Source organism: Rhinolophus sinicus, linkage group LG02, assembly GCF_036562045.2.
Source record: "Rhinolophus sinicus isolate RSC01 linkage group LG02, ASM3656204v1, whole genome shotgun sequence".
Taxonomy (NCBI): domain Eukaryota; kingdom Metazoa; phylum Chordata; class Mammalia; order Chiroptera; family Rhinolophidae; genus Rhinolophus; species Rhinolophus sinicus.
In genome coordinates this window covers 30,489,189-30,513,498 of record NC_133752.1, presented here as the reverse complement: position 1 = coordinate 30,513,498, position 24,310 = coordinate 30,489,189, and the positions used below count along the sequence as shown (strand labels likewise).

Genomic DNA, 24,310 nt, shown 5'->3' with positions numbered 1-24,310 from the left:
ACAAAAATCAAACTTGATATACTGTCCCTCCCCCCTCAACAATGGACTAATTGGCATCCCCCTATCTCCCTCTCTCATTCTCTATTACTGGTACAGCCATCTTAGTTTAGGTGTTTAAGAATATTAGACAGATATTTGGGGAAACAGGTTCAGGTTGTCGATAGGCTGAGAATGCATTATTTTCCCACTTAAAAATTCCCTATGAAATGTAATATTAAAAACTAATTATTAAATTCCAGTAATGAAAGATGCCTGTATTTTCCCTCCTCCACCAGAAACTTTTCACAAAAAGGAAAGAGTATGTAAAAATAAATAAATAAAATAAAAATTAGAAGTATCACTTAAATAAGAAGTCAAAAGGTTTAATTTTATTGGATAAAGTTCATTCAGGGCTTACACAGATCATAGGAATACTTTCGATTACAACAGATAATAGATCAATAGCTTATCAGTAGGAAGGAAAAAAAGTTTGTATTTTCAACATAGAAAAAAAAAAATCTAATTGCTACAGATGTCATGTAATATTCCCAAAACAAGGTCTAGCCAAGTTTATTGTTTAGTGGATTTTTTTTCTTTTTTCAAGGGATGAAAAGTGGTATTTAATGTGTATACTATTGGTTACAACTAATGTAACAGCTTGAGAAAAATCATGAGACAGAAGCATAAATACAAAAAAGACAAGATTTTAAAATTGTACTGTAGGAATATTAACTATAATGAATGGAAAAGATACATTAAAACCAACAGTGTGTTACACTAGTTCAAACCAGAACTAACTCATAAAGCAGACCAAAACTGAGACTAGTTAAGGGAAATGGTCTGTTTTTAGAAATTGTGTCCAGACAGACACCACCACAATGAAATGCCAGCAGTAACTATGTGGTCCCCTCTGGTTACTCAGTGAAGTGTCAAAGGTGGAAGGACTGGTTAGCAGCTCAGGCTTTCTCCAGGGATTTGTAGTATTCCATCAGCACATTCCAGGCCTTGGGAGCCATGAAACCTTCAGGAGGTTTCTGGCCATCTCGAGCGAGTTTGCGCATTCGTGTTCCAGAAATAAATTCAAAGTCTTCATGGCTGAAAGAGAGAGAAAAACATTATTTCACATTTTAAAAAACTTACAGTGAAATTTTAAAAAGCATGTGTCCCTTCCGTTCACAATAAACAAGCTTACTGAAAAAAATTTTTGGACAAAACACAGTACTCATGAATATCAATGTGATTTCAAATTTTTCATTGAGAAAAAAAAAAACAACAAAAAAAAAAACACCACACTATTGAAAATTACCCATTTACAGACCTAGAAAAATATTTTAATTGACATTTTTATTAATTTTATAGATTCACATGCAATTATAAGAAATAATACAGGAAGCTCTCATGTATCCTTTACCCAGTTTCCCCAATGGTAACATCCTGCAAAACTATAGCATAATATCACAATCAGGATATCAGCATGGAAACAATCTACCGACCCTATTCAGATTTCCCCACTTTTATTCGTGCTCATTTTTCTATGTGTTTATTTAGTTTTATGCATTTTATCACATGTGGAGTTTTATGTATATACCACAGTCAAGATACAGAACAGTTCCAAAACCATGGCAATCCTTTGGGTTGCCCTTTTATAGCCATACCCATCTCACTCCCTCCTCCCCAGCCCCTGACAAGTATTAATTTAGAACTAAATTTTTTAAAAAATTAGATCTAATTTAGCTAGCACAGATTGAAAACTTTTTAGGAAGGTTGAATCTGAAAGGCTAAATGAATACTGCAACATTAAGTAAAAAAGTGGAATTTCATATTAGCGACAACAAGTGAGCAGCAATAATTACTATTATTTCATTGATGAGATACCACAAAGGTAATTTAGTTCTTCTCATCTTCATACATAAAAAAACACACAAAAGCCCTTACACTATTAAATACACAGCAACTATAGCTATGACACATATTGTCTACTGGTAATTTCATCCTCCTCCCTTGAACAAAAGAACCAACTAGAGAGCAGACTAGGACCCAGCAAGAGTTCTGAGTCATTAGATTCACCAGATCACAGGTCATGTTTACTCCTAGTCAGCAACTGTATGTTCCCTCCCTACTTCATTATCTGTGTAGTTAATATGAGGATCCAGTGAAATCATAAACTGCCAAGAACCTTTCCTTCTGGAGGTATGTCAGATATGTTTTAATTAATAATCACATTTCTAGAAATCTACTTTAAAGAAATAATCAGAAATGCAGACAAATATGCATAAAGATAGCTATCTGAAAGTTATTTTATGATAGTAAAATATTATAAATAACCTAAAAGTTGCAGGTTCTAAATAAATTATGGTACAGTGCTAAGCAGAATTATATAGTCATTAAAGTACAGCTAAGGATGGGATAAAATGTTCCTGATTTAATTAATGATAAGTAAAATAATCAGGGCACAAAATATTATACACAATACCATTTCAATTTTGTTAAAATACAGGGTATCGGGCAGGGGAAAGACGGTTACAAAGAAATATATCCAAATGTTACTAGTGGTTATGTCTATGAAGTAATGTCACATGTGCTTTTAATTTTTTTCATGTTTTCTGCAATTTTCTACAATGATGATTTTTATCAATTATCAATATCAAAATCAAAAAAACATCAAATTATTATCAATAACAACTGTTACAATGAACAAAAGCTTACTGTAAAAACCTCTATCCAGGAGTTCCAGTCAAGATGGCGGGATAGGTAAATGCTGTGTTGGCCGCCTCCCACAACCACCTCAAAATTACAACTAAACTACAGAATGACCGACAGCGAGAATCAATGAAGTCTAGCTGAAAAGATCCTATAACTAAGGATATAGAGAGGTAGCCACATCGAGGCTGGTAGCAGGGGCAGAGATGCAGAAGAGGCTGATCCCACACCCACGTGTGGCATTTAAAAATTGAGAGGTATATATCATCGGTGGAGATCACCCCTGACGAGCGAGGGGTCCCAGCCCCACACCAGGTTCACCAACCCGGGGTTCTAGTGCCAGAGAGAGAAGTCCGCATAACTTCTGGCTGGGAAAACCAGAGGAGAGTGCGGCTGAGTGAGCTGGAGGGCTGCTGGAGTCCCAGATGATCCTCTTAAAAGGCTCCCTGCATGGACTTACTGACTGACTCAACTTACTCTATGCTGGGGAGCCGCCCAAAGGCACTAGGGACATATGCGGAGGAAATGAATTGCCTGGCTTCATGATGAGGGAGAGAGGGGTGGCTTTCTCCCAGACAGACGTGAATGCAGAAGCCACTGTTCTTTTGTTGAGCCCTTTCCCTGCTTAGCATGTACACACAGACAGGCATCATATCTAAGTCTCCATCAACCTAACATCAACATAACAGGACATGGCTAACATGCCCTGGTGATTCCCTGAGACCTCGCCTACCAAACTTGAGGGCCCACCTAAGCTGCTTTCAGTGGCTTTTCCGTACAAACGGCCTGACTTGGCTCATGCTGTGGACTTTCCTAAAATCTCTTAAAGGTTCACAAATCCCAAACAAGTAGTATCTAGCCTCAGTGTACCTCATACCTCTTGCTGAACAACCCCAAGCCTGGCCTAGTGGCAGCCAGCCTCGGTTTGCAGCTTAGCCTCTCCCAGGTACCTCCAAACTAAGCCCAAGTGGCAAACATTTGCAGATCACTTTGCAGTTCAGACCACGTACACAGGCAGTGGCTAACGTTGACCTGCAACAGAGCCCCTCCCAAGAGGCCTGAGAACAAACACACCTGAAGGCCAGCTTCAGACTACACAAGAGCACCACCCAACCACCTCCATAAATGACACCCAAAGGGCAGACTGGGCAGACACCATAGTCGTGCTAAAGCAAATCCTGTTCTGTAAGGTCAGCTCCTGTATAACTGCTCCTCTACTGTAGTCACAGCCAGTCCTCACAACCAAAGAGCCCAAGGGTTAATCCCTCCCACTGACATGCAAACAGCAACCAAGGCTCAACTACAACAGAAGAGCACACACAACCCACACAAGGGACACACTTGAAGCACCCGGCTTAGGTGACCAGGGAGACTGTGCCACTGGGCCCCGCAGAACACCTACGAGTAAGGCCACTCTACTAAGAATGGGAGACATAGCAGTGCTATGTAATACACAGAAATAAACACAGGGAGGTAGCCAAAATGAGGAGGCAAAGAAACACGTCCTAAATGACAGAACAGAACAAAGCTCCAGAAAAAGAACTAAACAAAATGGAGACAAGCAATCTACCAGATGGAGGGCTCAAAACACTGGTTGTAAGGATGCTCAGTGAACTTAGGGGAAGAATAGATGAACTCAATTTGTAACAAAGAGACAGGAAACATAAAAATGGAGATAGGAAACATAAAAATGAACCAATCAGAAATGAAGAATATAATACCTGAAATAAATACATTAGAGGGAAACAACAGTAGATTACATGAAGCAGAGGACCAAATTAATGATTTGGAAGATAAGGTAGCATAAAACACCCATTCAGAACAACATAAAGAAAAAAGATGAGGAGAGTTTAAGGGGCCTCTGAGACCATAAAGTATAACAACATTTGCATGATAGGGGTACCAGAAGGAGAAGAAAGCAAGTAATTGAAAACTTATTTGAAGAAATAATGATGGACAACTTCCCTAACTTGGCAAAGGAAAGAGATATATAAGCCCAGAAAGTGCAGAGAGTCCCAAACAAGATGAACACAAAGAGTCCCACACCAAAACGCATCACGATTAAAATGCCAAAGGTTAACGACAAAGAATCTTATAAGCAGCAACAGAAAAGCAGTTAGTTACCTACAATGGAGCTCCCATAAGACTGTCAACTGATTTCTCAACAGAAACTTTGCAGGCCAGAAGGGACTAACACAAAATATGCAAAGTGATGAAAAGTAAGGACCTACAACCAAAATTACCCTACCCAGCAAAGCTATCATTTAGAATCAAAAGACAGATAAAGACCTTCCCAGACAAAAAAAAGCTAAAGGAGTTCATCACCACCAAATCAGTTATACAAGACATGTTAGAAAGAATTCTTTAAGAAGAAGAAAAAAAGATAAAGAATATGAATAGTAAAACGGCAGTAACAACATATCTATCAATAATTACTTTAAACGTAAATGGATTAAATACTCCAATCAAAAGACAGCGTGGCTGAGGGGCGGCCGGATGGCTCAGTTGATTAGAGCATGAGCTCTGAACAACAGGGTTGCCGGTTCGATTCTTACATGGGCCAGTGAGCTGTGCCCTCTTCAACTAGACTGAAGGCAACAAGCTGCTGCTGACCTGCCGGTGGGGCGGCGAGATGGCTCAGCTGGGTAGAGCGTGAGCTCTCAACAACAAGGTCACCAGTTCAATTCCTGCATGGGATGGTGGGCTGCGCCCCCTGCAACTAAAAATTGAAAACAGCAACTGGACTTGGAGCTGAGCTGCGCCCTCCACAACTAGATTGAAGGACAACAACCTGGAGATGATGGGCCCTGGAGAAACACACTGTTCCTCAACATTCCCCAATAAAAAATTAAAAAAAAAGAAGACAGGGTAACTGAATAAACAAGAAAACAAGACTCCTGCCTACCGGAGATGCACTTCAGATTGAAAAACACACAGAGACTGAAAGTAAAGGGACAGGAAAAAGATATTTCATGAAAATGAAAGCAAAAAAAAAAAAAAAACTTAGGGTAGCAATCCTCATACCAGATTAAATAAACTTTAAAACAAAGGCTATAACAAGAGACGAATAAGGACCCCATAATCCCACTTCTGGGTATATACCTGAAGAAACCCAAAACACTATTTTGAAGGGACATGTGCATCCATCTATTCATTGCAGCACTATTTACAATAACCAAGGTGTGGAGGCAGCCTGAGTGTCTATCAATGGATAAATGGATAAAGAAGACGTGGTATACACATTGAATGGAATATTACTCAGCCATAAAAACGAATGAAATCTTTTCATCTGCAACAACATGGATGGACCTAGATGGTATTGTGCTGAGTAGAGTAAGTCAGAGATAGACAAATGTCACATGATTTCACTTTATGTGGAATCTAGAGAACAGGATAAACAAAACAGAAACAAGCTCAGCACTTTGATGGTTGCCAGATTGGGAAGGGAAAGGTGGGTGTGTGAATGGGGGGCATTAAGGGATACAAATTAATAGTTACAAAATATTCATGGGGATGTAGAGCATAACATGGGGAATATAGTTAGTAGTATTGTAATAACTATGTATGGTGTGAAATGGGTACTGGATTTATCAGGGTGATCACTTCATAAGTTATATAAATGTCTAATCACTGTTTTGTACACCTGAAACTAATATAATATTGTATGTCAACTGTAATTGAAAAAAAAACATAGTTTTAAAAATTTCTATCCAAAGTTATTTGAAATTATTTTAAATAATGTAACCTTTAATTAACCTGAAACTTCAATCATTGGGAACATCACACCTGATGAAAGCAGATAAATAGGGTGCTGCTGTAGCATTATGCTTCCTATTCTGGCTATTAACTCACAATTAAATGACAGACATTAGCAGTAGAGTGTATCTGAACAGTGCTATGGACACAGAACATATTCAATAAATATTTACTGACCAGTTCTCTTTATTAGTTTTCTAATTAGGTAGTCAATAAATATTTGGTGAAATATGAAAGAATGAAAAGGTATATGTGTAGAAAAATTGTATTGGTTTAATACAGAACCATTCAGTCTTAAACGATTCACTACTTCATCCTCTGACAAATAAAAGGAGGGACACAGGGTTTCTGGTTGCTGTGGTTAATTTGAGCTACTCGTACATCCCCTTTTCTCGAAATCTGGATCATTCACACTAGAGAGTTCTACATGCCCTTCATGATCTCTTCAATAATCATCTTCAGATCTGCCTTCTCTGACCTTACTCACCTCCACTTCTCTCTTAACTTCCACTAGTCAGGGGACCCACCATTTTCCTAACCTAGTTCATTTAGTCTATCTGTGAGCTCTTGGACTGTTCACTCAATAGGACTGGGCCAAGAAACAAAGAAGTACTGTGATTTCCTCAGGACCCAAAAGGTGCCCCAGCTTCTGGTCTCTCCTGCTTTTCTGACTTTTATTGTCTGTGTGCTCAGTGACCTATCTGTTCACTGGGCTTCTAACCCTTGGACCTGGTTATATTACCACCAGCCTCAACACACCTCCTGCATCTGGCCTACCCTATACCTGTCACGACCGTTACGTCCTAAGATTAACCCGACTCTTGGTCCTGGATCTAGTCCTACCTCTATCTCTTAGATTCATTGCTGGTCCCAATTCTGGCCTTTCTAACTCCTCAGTGAGATACCCAGACTTCAATGAAGCCCCAGCCCCCTTTGAAAGATGTCTCAGAGTTTTATTCTGGAATACTATACAGATAGGGTATGAACATAAAATCATGTGACTGATGTAATCAGCCACCGGAATATCCATGTTAATGATGTTAATGCTGTATCTCCTACTATTAAGCAGAAGGCACCACTTCTTTAATTCACACATGTGACATCTTACCCTAGTCACCCTGTCTGCTCTTCTGAGTCCCTGCACTACCAGAAAGACAAGAAGATAGACATATACATTCAACTCAGTATTTCAACAGCTCTCACTTTCTCAGGTAAAACATCTTTTCAAATGTCTACACAAATTTTCAAAGATGATCGACTAAAAGGGTAACAGATATTGCTTCAAAGCAAGGTAGATTCAAACAGTTTAAATCTAGAGGGTATCTCCCACTTCTATCACGTGTTGAATACGCAAGAGAAATCAGAGCTCCTATAATCTACTGGCCCTGAAGGTGGGCTGGTTATCATAGTTGATACATGAAGTAAGTGATCATTTTTCTTTTACATGAATGACTACAACTTAAGGTGAGTAAAAGAAACTGACTGCATGTGAGATGGGCCTAGAAAAGAAGCAAGTCTATAAGAGATTTCAAAAAGAATTCAAACAAGTTCAGGTTAGAAACATAACTTTGTAAATTGATCAAAACTAAAATGAAAACTAAGTTTGAGAAAACAAACGCAGCAAAAGAGAAAGCATATGTCAAAGGAGTAGGAAGATGATTATATGAAGGTGATGGAAAAAGATAAAATTAAAAACGTCAAGGCCACAGAGGGGCTAAGGAAGATGGCCATGGCGGGGGGGGGGGGGTCAACACTGGATTTAGAAATCAGAATTTACATTTTCTTTGATTTTTAGTGTATGATGAAGAAGAGATGGAATGGGAAAATGGCAAAGACAGAGTGGAGAAAAGATGTGATTCCCTTTTTTTTATTTTTAAGGAAAAGCGAGGTCTTAGTAAGTGTATAGGCAGAAGACAATAAATGGAAAAAATGGAAAAAGGGAGAAGGATGAACACCAGGGGAGAGGGAACAGGAGAGAAATGAAACATGGAGAAGAAGGTCTGGAACAAAGAACAAAGGGAAAGGAGCTTGGACAACGAGAAGGGTCAAGAATGAAGAAAAGTGGTGACGGAAGGAGAACGGACTCTGGGTGGTGAACACACAATGGGATTTATAGATGATGTAATACAGAATTGTGCACCTGAAATCTATGTAATTTTACTAACAATTGTCACCCCAATAAATTATAAAAAAAAAAAGAATGAAGAAAAGAAACAGTGATGATTTGGAGTTAGAAGAAGGGGCACTTAATGCAGGATGGTTTCAATCTTCTCATTAAAGACACAAGACTGCCTTCTGAGGGTACCAAGAAAGCGTGTGGGAATGAATTGATAACTGAACCCATCAACACAGTCCACTTATCTGCAGGCCAGAGAGGTTCCACCTGAGGATAGGGTTCGCAGAGTTCAGCCTAGACCTCACGTCAGACAGGGAACTAAGGGAAGGGGTCCAGATCTTTCCAAATGTATCTAAAAATCCTTGCTCCAGCCTGATGTGAAGTTGGTTAGTTTAGCTGAGAAGCATTTGATACAACATTGATTGAATGTTTCAGTTCCTTAGGAGGTTCACTTATCAGCTCCCCAAACAAGCTTTACTGAGGAAAATTAGGACCCTAGAGCTTTCTGGCCACGTAAATTTTAAATTTTGATTTCAAAACAAACAAACAACAACAAAAAAAACACCCTGTGCCACATGATAAAGTACTTGCTGACAACGAGACACAAGAGAGTAGCAGCTGCTGGATGGTTCTATCTTGACTTTTTGATTAAAGAAAAAAACCAGACCCATTAAAGTCTTTTCTTTCCCCAGAATGCCAAGCTGTCTGAAATCCAGAAGTTTGTTTGCATTCCTTCTGAAACTGCATTTTAAAACCAAGGTCCCTAGGTACCTCTCTTCCTGATGCTATTTCACACTCCATCTGCCCTGCATGCCACAAGCATTTCTTCACATGAAACTGGAGTTTCTGCTTCCACATGGTGGTCGTTCCACTCCACCCTGGCTACAAAAAACACATTTCTTTCCCTCTGCCTCATACTTGTACTTCTATTTGTCACATACGGAGTTTGGTTTTTGTCAGAAGTCAAGTGCAAGGACTTGACACAAGAGTCACTATCTGCAATAAAATCAGTGTTCACAATTGTGTATTTAAATGGCATCGTTTTACAGAAACAATTTTAGTATATGTGCTGCCGAAGCGAGCACAGCAGAAACAATTAAATCAAGTAAAAACTGAGACATTCCGGGAATGACCTAAAATTAGTTCTGAACTTTACCTATTAGTAATCAGGAATCTGACAGAAGCTGAAAAAGCTACTAAATAAAGGACCTGAGGCTTTCACTACAAAGCAATTCTAATTAGGCCATCTAATTATACTAGCTAACCAATCTCTCATGGTATCTGAAAAAAGAAACACAAGTACGTTTGTTTTTCTCCTTCTCAAAACCACTTGGTCTTAGATTCTTATAATTCATAGCTGACAGAACGTCTGCTCTAAAAAACAACAACAACAAAAAAGGCAGGGATTAGAACAGTAGAGAGGGAAAAACCAGAGCATCTAGCAGAGTGTGTGGGACGCAGTGGGCCCAGCATCTTGTCCCATGTGGGACTCACTAACCACATGGGGCCAGCATCTGGACTCTTGGCCACTTGAAACTTTAGAATCTTTACAACCATCTGCTGTCTTTCAGTCCACATATGTGGCCATCAGAGCCACCAGCACAAGTTGTTCACATTGACAAGAGCAGGGTCAGCAGATAGCTCTTCAAGTGCATTTTTGAAGCTTCACGCTCCATCAGGTCAGTTTTTATAAAAAACGCTAACTAGACAATAAGCGATCAGAGAAAGACAGGAGAATTTCTTCCCTAATAGAACTAAACATAATGATGGTAACTTATAAATGAATCTAATGAACTATTTTGGTCCTATTTAACTTTTCATCCAACTTGAAAAAAGCTTATGTACAATACAGTGCACATCAAAGCACTAAGAATTCTTAGGAATGAGGTAAAAAAAAAAAAAAAGCTTCTCTTCAAAACCAGATAAATAGGTATTTATGGTTTTCTTTCCAGGAACTAAAAAGCACTGTTTGGCATCAGACATGATCAATTTAATGATTTTTATCTCCAAACCAAACACCGACTGAAATACAAGGAAAATTTAATTACTAAAACCTAATTAACCAAAATCCTTAATTCATCATGTTTTCCTCCCAGTACCCCGTCCTATAAACAAAAGTTAGAGAACAGCTCCTCTCCGACATTCAGTCAAATATCGAATTGCCAGGGTTTCCTGAAGTCACTGCAGGCAACTCAATTTTAAAGCCCCTTTGAAAACATATTGGTTCTGTCTGTGTAACTCCTGTCTTAGCTGCAGGCCTTGTACAGGAAGCAGTCTCCAAGGATGGCAGCGTGCTCCTCAGAACAGTCCCTGGCAGTCTGCTGAGAGGGAGCTCAGCCACGTGCCTCATCCCAGGCGGTTTTATTTGGTGCTGGGCATCTGAGAGCTTCTGGGATTAACTTCCTGAAAACTGGGATCTGTTCATGAGTAATTAGAGGCTTCTTTCAGAAGCAGATGAAAACCGATGTACTCTTTTCCAGTTGAAAGCACAGAAGCCCAAAATTTTGCCCATCAAGATCTTTGTGAGTCCGTTTGAAACCCTTGTTCTCAAGCTCAGAGATAGAGAACACATTGGTGGTTGCCAGAAGCAGGGGGAATGGGTGAAGGAAGTCAAAGGTATAAACTTCTAGTTATAAATTAAATAAGTCAAGGGGATGTAACGTACAGCATGGTGACTATACTCAATAATACTGTATGGCATATTTGAAAGTTGCTAAGAAAAGCAGATCTTAAAAGTTCTTATCAGAAGAAAAAATTGTTTTTGGTAACTGTATGATGATGGATGTTAACTAGACATAATGTGATCATTCCCCAATACACACAAATATCCAATCATTATTTTGTACTCCTAAAGCTAATGTTGCATATTAATTACCAAAAAAAGCCAAAACCCTGTTCTCCTATACTATGGTTGATTATAGATTTCATGACCCTTTATGGTAAAGAATGGATACACCCATCAGTGCTAGAGAAAAATGAAAAGGATCAAATGAGGCAGTTGTCTGGGAAATGTTTCCCTTGGTGCTTAGGGCAGCGTGATCTGGATCTCCCAGTAAAGCAGTACAGGTGCCCTTAACTGGTGCAAGGAAAACCCGCCTCAGTTAATTTTTCTCTAGCACTGATAGGTGTGTCCATTCATTCCACAAGCGCAGTCAAATCTGGTCAGGGTTTTGGGATAGAGAGAGAAGGAGCAAATCTTTGACCTGTTTTGGTTCAAAGCTATTTTTTTCCCCTGGCATTGAAATAGTAAATCTTCCAGTCTCTACCAGCTCACCAGCATTTTAGTTGGGGCCCTTACACTGTTGCCTGCTTCTCAATGCATGGCCCTGTAAAGCAGGGTCTCATCTCTGGCTCCCCGCACAAGAACGCAGGATACGGTGAGGTCAAAAAGGAACAACAATGGAGCCATAGATGGGGGAGTCATACCAGTATATTCTCAACGGTGGCTGGTCGAGATACAAAAGCAAACATCTGCCAGTACCCCAACAGGGGGTCTTCCCGCACCCCAATCTTGCACCCCAATCTCACTGGCAGCCAGGCAAGACACAGGAAGTAGGATCAACAGGATCCACAATCCACAATATGCTTGCTAACCGCACTTGCTAGTGCAACCCACGCGTGCTAGCATAGCCACGGCAGTTGTATCAGTGGCTAATGGCTCACTGGTTACAGCTGACGGCCGGCCATCTATTATCCGAGCCAGCACCTTTCCAAGTGAGGCTGAGAGCCTGGAAACTGCTCTCTGAGACTCCGTCCTTACAGTCCCTCTCCCTTTCCCCCACCTTTTATCTTTCAGATGTTATGCCTGATTAAAAGCAGCACATGGGTATTGCTAGGTTTTATAATGAATATACCACATCTCCTTAAGATGTCCTATCATTCCTAGTATTAACCATAAAAAAAAGATTACTTTTATTTCACTTCTAGAAAACATAAGCTTCTTTCTCACTTCTCTAGAATGTTTTCCAAAGAGGTGTCTATGAAAGAATGAAGACAAATAATGTACATTTCCATGCCATCTCTTTCTTTCCTGATCATAGGAAGTTTTCTATAAAAATTAGGGAGAAAGCGATCATTATTGGTTGATAAATGATTCTTAAGGGAGCAAAATCCACAAAAATCTTTGGTTTATGACTATTTTATAAAATGTAAAATCAGAACACTTTCAGAATCAAAATATTTGTTCTGTTACAGAAAAGCTAAAATTTACCTTGCAGATATATAATAATGATGGTGTTAGCAACACAATCACTATACTAATTCCATTGCACTTTTATACCTACCAATTCTTTCCATTGAAAACCCACCTGTCACCTCTGGAATTCCAGAGAATACTGAACTACTGTTGTTGTTTGTTTTGAAATACAGAGGGAGAAGAATATGGGGTGATATTAGATTTATACATTTAGTAAGAAAAAAAATCAGACTTTATTTAATATAGCAATTATACTGTAAGTCGTAATGATTGTGCCTCTTAAAGATGTTTTGAGTCAATTCATTTCTTTCAATCCCCCTGCGCAACCTCCCCAAACCTAAGCTGCCATTAACTCTCGCCTGCACTAATACACACCTTCACACTGAGGATTTTAATATCACAGTTTTGTGACCAAATATCTGGACCCTTTTTGCAATCTGGTCTCTGGCTCTGCTTGAGTGACTAAGCAGCTTTGCAGTTTGAACTCTGACTCTGTCTCCATGGCAAACTGCACTCTCTACACTGTCTATTTAACCATTACTTGTTTCACAAGTTTGTTTTCCAAGCTCCAAGGGAAAATGAGGTAGTGGCCCGTGTCCTGTGACACCCTCTGCTGACCAGGTCTTATGATACCAACCGTTGGCCATGTCTTGCGACCCTACCTGTTGATCCTAAATTAGTGAAGACTGGAAAGCCCGTCGCTATAACCAACCAGAAAATATATAGTGTATACTTAGAGCTTAGCAACCAATCCCCTTAGAGGACAGCTTCTTGTGGTTTTGCACTTAAATACCCTGCCCTACCTCTCCCTCCTCAGAACACACTTTCAGTTTGTACTGGAAGCTGTGTCTCACTGGCTTGCAAACAATTATTTTTGAGAATAAACCTCTCTTGATTTAAATTCCAGGGTCTTGGAAATTTGTTGACAATACTAACCTCCCTCTCATCTTGCTCTTTTCTATATTGCTAGGTAATTTCTATATATTTATGTGCCGTGTAGGTAATTTCAAACTTCTTTGTATTTATAAACACAGCAAGCATAGTTATTTTTGCAATCTATGTCTGGTAATTCTAGCTTTGGTGCTTTGTTTCCTCGTTTGCTTTCTCATTTTTGACTGAACTGTTCATTAAGCTGGTACGATTATTTATGGGAGTAAGTTGAGGCCTGGGACAAAGGTGGAACGCTCTAGGGCGGGTTTCTGTTTGCCTCTGCTGAACACTGGGAGGCTCGCTTAGTCAAGAACCACCTAAAACTCTTCATGGCATGAAGACTTTGGGGCTGTTTGCGTGTTTTGTTTTGACATCACCCAGGTAATCTGGGTTTGACCCACTGGAGCCGAGTTTTGAGCTTTTGAGCGTAAAGCTCTGTGCTCTGCTCCCATTCTCCTTTGGGGTAGGGGAAAGGACTGGGTTCCCTTCAGTTTCCTCCTTACACTTAGGTGGGAGCGTCTCCTGTTGGACTCCCACCTAGGTCAAGACCATGAAAGTCAATACTCAAGTTTGCTAGGTTCGGCAGGACAAAAGCTTCAATGTTCAGATTACCTGAAATACTAGCTTTCACTTAATAGTTTGGCCTTACAAACATTTTATCAGTGCTGTAACACTCTTATGAAAATGTTTTCTTTTATCCAGCATTTTTAGTTAATGTGTTGGGAGAATCAATCTGTATAACCTAACTTACCTAATTACCAAAAACATGAACTTAATATCTAATGCACACTGTACCACTTTCTTTTAAAAATCTATTCCCGTTCATACCTTTCAAAGAACTGCCTTATCTGGTCTCTGTCTATGTCATCACCCTCCTTTCATTCTCTGTTCTACCCCACCCTGGCCTTCTTTCCAAACCATCCATGAGTCATCTCACCTCAGGGCCTTTGCATATGCTTTTCCCTTTGTCCAGAATGCTATTACCTCCTTCTTTACCAAGGGAATGCCTACCTTTTTGGAGCTCAGAGTAAATGTCACTCGCTCTAGGGACTCATTCCTGATAACTCAAATTTGGTCAGATAAGTACTAGCAGAGCTTCCTGGAAGTCTTTTGCAAAGCACTGAATTAACTGTGTTGTTAGTGGTATACTGTCTGTCTTCTTTAGAACATAAGTCTCATGAGGACAACAAGAATATCTGCCTATTTCCAACTATTGTACCCAGACCTAGCAATTACACGTACACAGTAAAGACTCAATAAATACTTAATAAATGAATAAAGCAAAGTCAGAAAGTTTTGTTAATTTCAATATACCCTGCTGATTTTCAAATAAGATACAGTTAAATAAAATATATTATATGATTTGATTTTCAAAGATATACATACTAGTACATCCCTAATTTGATTCAAATGTGTAGTAAAACAAAGAACACAACAGATTTTAAATTACATCTTATCTATTAACAGTCATGCAGTAACTCCCCACAGTAAAGTATGTGTAAAATCTACAAACATAGGATGAGACTTGTTGGTAAATTCATGCAATTACAGTCAAACTTCTACAAGTTTTCAGAAGAAACATCAAAATTAATAAAAACAAAGTATTTTATGAATTAATGGAAAAGAAAGTTCGCCGGTACTCTAACAGAAATACTTGTGCATTAGAAAGACTACTCGGCAAGAAAGGAATTCACACAAAAAATATTTCAAGTCTATGACAAGACTTGAATGTGAAGAGAGTAAGGTGAAAGAATAAAGGACTTCAAGATTCTATATAATGGGAAGAACAAGTAACCAAGGAAATTTAGGATCTGAAGATAAATGAAGGCAAAGGTAAAGGAGATTCTGGGCATGTTAAGTATATCAAGGAATCTAAGCAGAAACGCCCATTAGCGGGGTAGACAAGTCTATGATGGCCTTCATGAGCTTCACCCTATGGTGTTACTGCCATCATATGTCACCATATGGTAAAAGAATTTTGCAGATGTGATTAGTTACTAATCTATTGACCTAAAATAGTGACATTATCTGAGTCGGTCTGACCTAATTACTCAAGCCCTTTACAAGTAGAGGAATTTTCTTGGCTGATAGTAGAAGGGGAAGTCAGGGAGATTCGAAGTATGAAAGGGGTTCACCACAAAGGAGGTTCTATTGCTGAGATAGAGAGGACCCACAAGGAAGGACCTAAAAGTGACTTCTAGGACCAGAGAGCAATCCTCAGCCAGTAAGAAGACAGGGACCTCAGTCCTACAACAATAAAGAACTGAATGCTGCCAATGACAAGGGTCATCTTAGAAGTGGGTTCTTTCTAGAAAGTTCAGATAGGAGCCCAGCCTGGCCAGAATCAACCCTAGCTCACCCAGACTTCTGATCTCAAGAACTGTGAGGTAATAAATGAATACTGTTTTAAGCCACTAAATTTGTTGTAATGTGTCACACAGTAATAGAAAGCTACACAACTAGCAACTTGGAAACACTGAAGTGTATACTCATATAGCTTTAAGAATCCCGGCACAGAAACCACTGGGATAGATGAGCTCTACCATGAAAACTATATAAAAAAAGGAAGAATACATGAAAAAGCCTCAGAGGATGCTTACAATTAGAATGTGTTTTTTTTTAAATGACACTAATAGTACATGATTTAAAGTATACTCCAGCATTAAAAAATATGAAAGAAATAGTATATTAATAACGTGGGAATAACTGTACAGCAAACATTTATGCCTACCTGTCCCTTCATTTACTCATTGCCACGAGGCGCTCTCACTCGCGTGCTCTCTTTTCATTAGTTGCTATTTCAATAATCTGAACCATAATTTTACATTTACCCAAAGATTTACTGCATAAAGGAGAAAAATTACAAAAAAAAAAAAAAAAAAGAAAAGAATTATCTCTAAAAGTTTGTTTGTAATAGCTGAAAGAACAGGCTTTAATCTTGTAGTCCTTGAGTCACTATTATAGCTAACATGAACCTACTTAAGTACAAACAGATGATTTTTATCATAATTCCTATCAATAATGTCTTGCCTAAATCTTCATGAAGTTTGTTTTTTTCTCCCTAAGCCTTATCTTACACTGGTATTTACTCAAATCAAAAGGTACAAAATCATTAATTACATAAAAGTTGGCATTGAATAATGTCCATTAATCAAACATAAGACAACCTCATATGTGCATAATTAATAACTGTTTTCTCACTACATCAAAGACTATCGCCTTTCCATAAAATTTTAATCACTTTCCAACATATTCCCATCAACTTAATTATATTTGAACACAATGTAAAAAATTAGAAAACTAAGGCAGCTTTAAAGCTCCCCAAGTTACAATTTATTAAGATTTGGTAACTCAAAAAAATTCCAAGAAAATGAGCCACTCATGCAACTAATATAGAATTCATCATTGGAAAATCTTATGAGAACTGATGTAATTATTTAGCTTTTGAATGATTAAAAGAGAGAGACTCAAAGCAATACTATACAGATTTAACAAAACATGAAAGTTATCAAGGGCCTCTCAGCACATCAGTCAACTAACTACAGACAGATGTATTTTAGAGTCCTGCGTGTGATTAAATCAGCTGATCTTGCAAAGAAGCCATAGTAATGAAACATATAGGCACAAGGGACGTATAAAAGAAAAGCTCCATGTCTGTTTTGTTTTGTTTCCTTAACTCATCAAAATGGAAACTCACCTAAGTTTTAAGTATTTGGACACTAGCTGAATGATTGTATTTTTCTCTCTTCACACTACAACTGACTGATTATTACTTTCAAAAGAAATTATGCTCATAACGTCTTGTACACAATTAAACAAATTGCATGCTGGGTAAGAAACAAAGGGTTGCCTGGCCTAGTATTCCATCTCTGACACTATACGTCTTATAAACTTGCAGAAAGACGCTACCCTCATCAAAGGGTCTCAGCTGGCAAGCTTTCAAAAGAATTACCAACGTGTAGGCAACTCCCCAGACTAAGTACAATAGTCCCCCCTTATCCATGGGGGATATGTTCTAAGACCCCCAGTGGATGCCTGAAACCACGGACAGTACTGAACCCAATATATACTATGTTTTTTCCTATACAGACATCCCTATGATAAAGTTTAATTTATAAATGACACTAAGAGATTAACAACAAAATAAAATGAATTTATAATATACTGTAATAAAAGTTATGCAAATGTGATCTCTCTCTCGATTTCTCTCTCAAATTATCTGATTGTACTGTACTCACCTTTTCACTCCAAGGAAGCACTTTATAGCTTCTCTTTGGCCTACCTGAATTGCCAGCATCACTACTCTTGCACTTTGGGGCCATTATTAAGCAACATAAGGGTTCCTGTGAAACCACGATAGTCAGTCTGATAACTGAGATGACTACTAAGTGATTAACAGGCAGGGAGCGTATACAGTGTGGAGACACTGGACAAAGGGATGATTCAGGTCCCAGGCAGGACAGAGCAAGATGGCATGAGATTCCATCACACTACTCAGAATGGTGTGCAATTTAAAATTTATGAATTGTTTATTTCTGGAATTTTCCATTTAATATTTTCAGACCACAGTTGACAGCAGGTAACTGAAACCATGGAAAGCAAAACTGGATAAAGGGGAGTACTGCAAATTATAATCTCTCATTTTGACCCTACATAATTTCAACTACAAAAGGACAGGATTGTATTCAAATCTTATTTAATTTATATTTTTACTTTCTATCACCTTCTGTGGTAATATAGCTCACGGTTCAATATAATTGCTTTTATTTTTCTTAAAATTCTTTTTTTAAAAGCTTCTAAGGCATACCTTTGGTATAATAATCTATTTACAACTCTTAGCACACCACTTTCATCGCTGCATTTTTTTTAGACAGAGAAATGGTATGTATGTGTGTATATAAATATATATAGGTATATGCACGCATGTGCACGCACACACAATTTTAAGGCCAAAACAAAACTAAACACGCCACGATTTAGAACTATTTCTAGGTGTCGGCAGTCTGATTTTGTACATGGGTAAAAATGTTCTGGTTTATTGCAAATTCTTCTCATGGTGTGGTTCAGAAATATACTGGAATCTGGGCCACATTTCAGATGTTCAGAAAATAATAGTCTAGAATTGCTCCTGTCTTGAATTCCACACCTACGCCATAGGGAACATTTAGTTCTTTTATGCTTGCCTGTACCAGTTACATAAGCCTTTTCTGTTCATTGATTCAAGATTTTCCTGTATTTTAGCTACAGTTCATCACTCAGAATATGAGAAGCCCACAAATTCCTCTGACTTCATTGATAATAGTCTTTCTTTAATCAGATAATTTATCATTTATCTCAAAGAAATTAAATGACACCACACTTTGTCTCTTTTAGAACAAAATGTTTTAATTTTTAGAAAGGTTTCTTTTTCTTTCTTGTCCCCATTATAAAATGGGCCACACCAAACGAGGATACAGGGTCAGGGTCAAGATCATTACTGAACACAGCGTCAACTATAAAGTACTACAGGAAAAAGGAATGAGAGCACTCAGGTGAGAGGTTATCTGAGTACGGTCAATTATCTATCAGTACCTGTCAGTAGAGGCGACAATGATAAAACATAAATAAAGACTCTTTATTGGTTCTATTTGTTGAACATGAATTGTAATTTGCACTTAAAAAAAAGGAGGTATATTAAATAAGCATCAATCAAGAAAACAACTCATATGTATAAGTACCTACTAAGACGTAAAAATAACTAAGGGCTACAGATCATGAAAACAACTACAACTGGAGCTAAGCGGGAATCACCTTGTCCATGGCTATCATTCTAGAGATGAAGAAACGAGGCCGGAGATCCTGCAGGACTTCCAAGTCCCATAGCAAGGATGGGCTTGAACCCATGATTTCACATTCTAGAGACTCACACTCTTCTAGTGCCACTCTAAAGTTACAGAGTGTACTATCTATTGGTATATATCATCCACAGATAGAAATTAATACAATTGCATCAGTCAAAGGGAGATAAATCCATGCTCAATACTACCAATAATTCGTACTAAAAGCTTGTGAGTTTTTTGCCCCTCCCAAGATCTCTGAAGAAAGAAGCTACATTCTTAGGGGTCAGGAGTGTGGGCTCTGGAGCCACAGTGCTTGGGTTCAACTGCTGGGCTGCCATTTTTTGGCTCTGTGACCTTACAGAATTATTTCCCTTTTGCATGCCTCAGCTTACTACTAATCTATAAAAGGGGGGTAATAGCAGCACCTCCCATATAAGATTGTTGTAGGAAACAATTAATTTAATATCTGTAAAGCAATTAGGACAGTGTCTATCACACAGTGGTTGCTAGAGTATTAAATTCTCACTCACGACACAGATGCCCTAGACTTAGCAGAATAATTAGTCACCCTTAAGTCCTTAGACCACTTCCATATGCTCAGTAAGATAAAGGAGATATGGCAGGCATAGAAATGCCAATACTGCCTTTAAATCCTTCACAGTAAAATTCCCCACGTCATGAACCATGAAACCAGATTCAATTTTTAGTTCTGCAACACTGAAAAATTAGTTTCCTTGGTTTGCCTTTCTCTGAAATGGGAACAACAAAGCTTGTTATCAGTAAAGTTGTTGTAAAGAAACAATACGTTAAGGCCCTGGGAGATCAGGGCACAAGGTGCTTCGCAGAGTTGTGCAGAGAATGTAAAACTTACTGTTCAGCGTCATAGTAGTCCATATGCTTCTTTTTTTTGTTGTAAGCTGCAACTCGAAAGGGCACTATTTCCAAAGTGATTAGGCCAGGGGCCATTGTCAGCACTTTGGCACCATGAGTTGGCTCATACAGATCCTTCCCTGTTTCTGGATGAGGCATACCGGCAGGGTCTCGTCCAACAATGTAAAAATTGGCTCCTGCAACCATCCGTGCTCTGCAATGCCACTGGACCTGGAATAAAAGCTTTCATATTAGATAACTGTGCTTTTATGACTACTATCGAGAAGTGGTAAATGGATAACAAATGCATATACTTCTTATACGATCGATATCTATCAGCAGGGAATCACAACAAATTTAAATGTATCACCTTAGGAAGGCAGAACCAGAATTGGCAACCGCTACCCACCAAAAAAACCAAAAAGCATATGTGTACAAGGGTTCATGTATACACATTTATACTTTATACTTATAAAAGATACGTGAGTACATACATGTATGATTTTGCATAACTACCACTTGTCACACATATAATTCAAAATTTAACCCCTGAGGTTAGAAGTCAGGCTAGTGGTTGATACTTTGAGAGAAGTAACTGGTAGTGGTAATGTGTTTTCTGTTTCATCTTTTTTTTTTTGAAGTTTTATTGAATATACCTGACCAAAAATATATTTAAAAGTATACAACATGTGCCTGATCACTGCATTGTACATCTGAAGCTGAACAATAATGAACGTCAACTACAAGTTTGTGTGTGTGTGTGTGTGTGTGTGTGTGTGTGTACATACTTACAAGAAGCGAAGTACAGCATTAGGAAAAGAGACAGTGGAAATGTAGTGGCTGTGTGCGATGTCAAGGGATAGTGGATGGGGGAGGGGGGTTCACACAGTGTGAGGGATATAAATGATAAATATCTAAGTATTACTTTATCTTGTGCACCTGAAACTAATAAAAAAAGAAGTATACAACATGTATATATTTAAAGTATACAACATGAACCCCAAAGATCCACCAAAAAACTATTAGAACTGATAAATGAATTCAGTAAACTAGCAGGACACAAAAATAATATTCAGAAATCAGTTGCATTTTTATACACCAGTAAGGAATTATCAGAAAGAGAGATTCAGAAAACAATCCCATTTACAATTGCATTAAAAAAAAAAAATACCTAGGAATAAATTTAACAAGGTAGTAAAAAAAACCTGTACTCAGAAAATAAGACATTGAAGACAGAAATTAAAGAAAATACAAATAAATGGAAGTATATACAATGCTCATGGATAGGAAGAATTAATTTAGTTAAAATGACCATACTACCCAAAGCAATATATAGATTCAATGCAATCCCTATCAAAATACCAATGATATTTTTCACAGAACCAGAACAAATAATCCTAAAATTTATATGGAACCATAAAAGACTCCGAAATAGCTGCAGCAATCTTTGGAAAAAAGAACAAAGCTGGCAGCATCACGCTACCTGATAGCAAACCATACTACAAGGCTATAGTAATCAAAACAGCATGGTATTGGCATAAAAACAGACACATAGGTCAATGGAACAAAATAGAGAGCCCAGAAATAAATCCATGCCTATATGGTCATTTAATCTATGACAAAGGAAGCAAGAATATACATTGGGGTAAAGATAGTCTATTCAATAAATGGTGCTGGGAAACCTGGGCAGATACATGCAAAATAAATGAAACCTTCTTACTCCATATACATAAATAAACTCAAAATGGATTAAAGATTTGAATGTAATACTGAAACCATAATGGGAATTATGGGAAGTAAATTCTCAGACATTACCCTTAGTACTATCTTTACTGATATGTCTCTTCGGGCAAGGGAAACAAAAGAAATATGCAAATGGAACTATTAATACATCAGACTATAAAGTTTTTGCACAGCAAAGAAAACAATCAACACACAAAAAGACAACCTACTGAATGGGAGAAGATATTTGCCAATGATAACATCTGATAAGAGATTAATATCCAAAATTTACAAAAAAACTCATACAACTCAACACCAAAAAAACAATCAATCTAATTAAAAAAATGGGCAAAGGACCCAAAAAGACATTTTCCAAAAAGGCCATAGAGATGGCCAATAGATATATGAAGAGATGCTCAACGACACTAATCATCAGAGAAATGCAAATGAGATGTCACCTCATACCTGTCAGAATGGCCATCATCAATAAATCAACAAACAACAAGTGTTGGCGAGGATGTGGAGAAAAGGGAATGCTGTGTACTGTTGATGTGACTGCATATTGGTGCAGCCACTATGGAGAACAGTGTGGAGGTTTTCCAAAAAATTAAAACTATCTTATGATCCAGAAATTCAACTCCTGGGTATCTATCCAAAGAAATCCAGAACACGAATTTGAAAAGATACATGCACCCCTATATTCACTGCAGCACTATTCACAATAGTCAAGATATGCAAGCAACCAAAATGCCCACTGGTAGATGATTAGATAAAATAAATTGTGGTACATATATAGAATGGAATAATACTCTGCCATTAAAAAGAATGAAACTGTACTATTTGCAACAACATAGATGGACCTAGAGGGTATTATGCTAAGTGAAATAAGTCAGACTGAGAAAGACAAATACCATATGCTCTCATATGTAGAATCTAAAGAACAAAACAAATGAACAAACAAAACAGAAGCAGATTCATAGATACAGAGAACTGATAGCTACTAGATAAGAGGGGGACAGGGGGGCTGGGTGAGAATGGAGAAGTGACTACGAAATCCAAATTGGTAGTTACGAAATAGTCACAGGGATGTAAAGTATACTATGTGCAATAGTCAGTAATATTGTAATAACTATGTATAGTGTCAGATGAGTACTAGACTTATCATGGGGGAATCACTTCATAAATTATATAAATATCTAACCACTATGCTGTATACCTGAAACTAATATAAAATAATATTGAATGTCAACTACAATTTAAAAAAATAGTCACGGGATGTAAAGTACAGCATAGAGAATATAGTGAATAATACTGTATTAACTGTACAGTATCAGATGGGTAATAGACTTATTAGGGTTATCACTTTGTGAGGTATATAAATGTCTGATCACGAGGCTTTTGTATACCTGAAACTAATTTAAAAAATGAAAAAAAGTATACAACACGATGCCTTGATATATGTATACACTGAAAAACATCTACCACAATCAAATTAGTTAACGCATCCATTCCCTCACACGGCTACCTTTCTGTGTGTGAGAACCCTTAAGATCTACTCTCTCAGCAAATTTCCCTAAGGTTCCCTCTTTATCTCTCCCTCCGTCACTCTGATTTAAGGTTCCTCTTTATATCGTTAATTTTCAACAAACTATGCGCCTACATGTGGTTTTCTCTCAATTAGTTTTCTAAGATTCATTAGGCTTCTTGAATTTCTAGGTTGATATTTTTCACCATTTTCAGAAAACATTCAGTCATTTTTTTCAAAACCTTTTTCTGCCACTCTGCTCCTTTTTCTCTCTCTGCTCCTTTCAGAACTCCAATTACGCATACGAGTATGTTAGATGGCCTGACTGATAATGCCTACAAGTCACTGGGCTCTGTTCATGTTCCCCATCTATTTTCTTTCTTTTTTCTTTTCTTTTTTAAATGTCTACTGACCTGACTTCTAGTTCACCAGCCTTTTCTTCTGCAAACTCTAGTCTGCTTTTAAGTCCATTCAATAAACACTATACGTTCTCAGTCTTTGAATTTCCATTTGATTTTTTTATACTTTCCATTTTTTTCTGAGATTCCCCAACCACAAGAGCAAATTTTCCTTTCATGTTGCTAATTTCAACGTGAGCATCACCTCAAGGCATGTTTTTAGTGACAGTTTTTATTCTGGATGATAAATCCCACTTTCCTGCTTCTTCATATTTCTAGCAATTTGTTACTGCATACTGG

The 24,310-nt window shown here is 37.9% G+C and overlaps 1 protein-coding gene across 1 annotated transcript in view; it reads right to left on the bottom strand.

The window, feature by feature from the left end:
• Nucleotides 1-346: 346 nt before the first annotated feature.
• PAPSS1 (3'-phosphoadenosine 5'-phosphosulfate synthase 1) overlaps nt 347-24,310 on the bottom strand; it is a 95,828-nt gene continuing 71,864 nt past the window's right edge. The window contains exons 11-12 of the mRNA XM_019741988.2: nt 20,367-20,596; nt 347-1,074 (exon numbers count right to left, since the gene is read on the bottom strand). Coding sequence (XP_019597547.1) covers nt 936-1,074; nt 20,367-20,596 — 369 coding nt within the window. The 3' untranslated portion in view covers nt 347-935. The remainder of the gene's footprint in view (nt 1,075-20,366; nt 20,597-24,310) is intronic.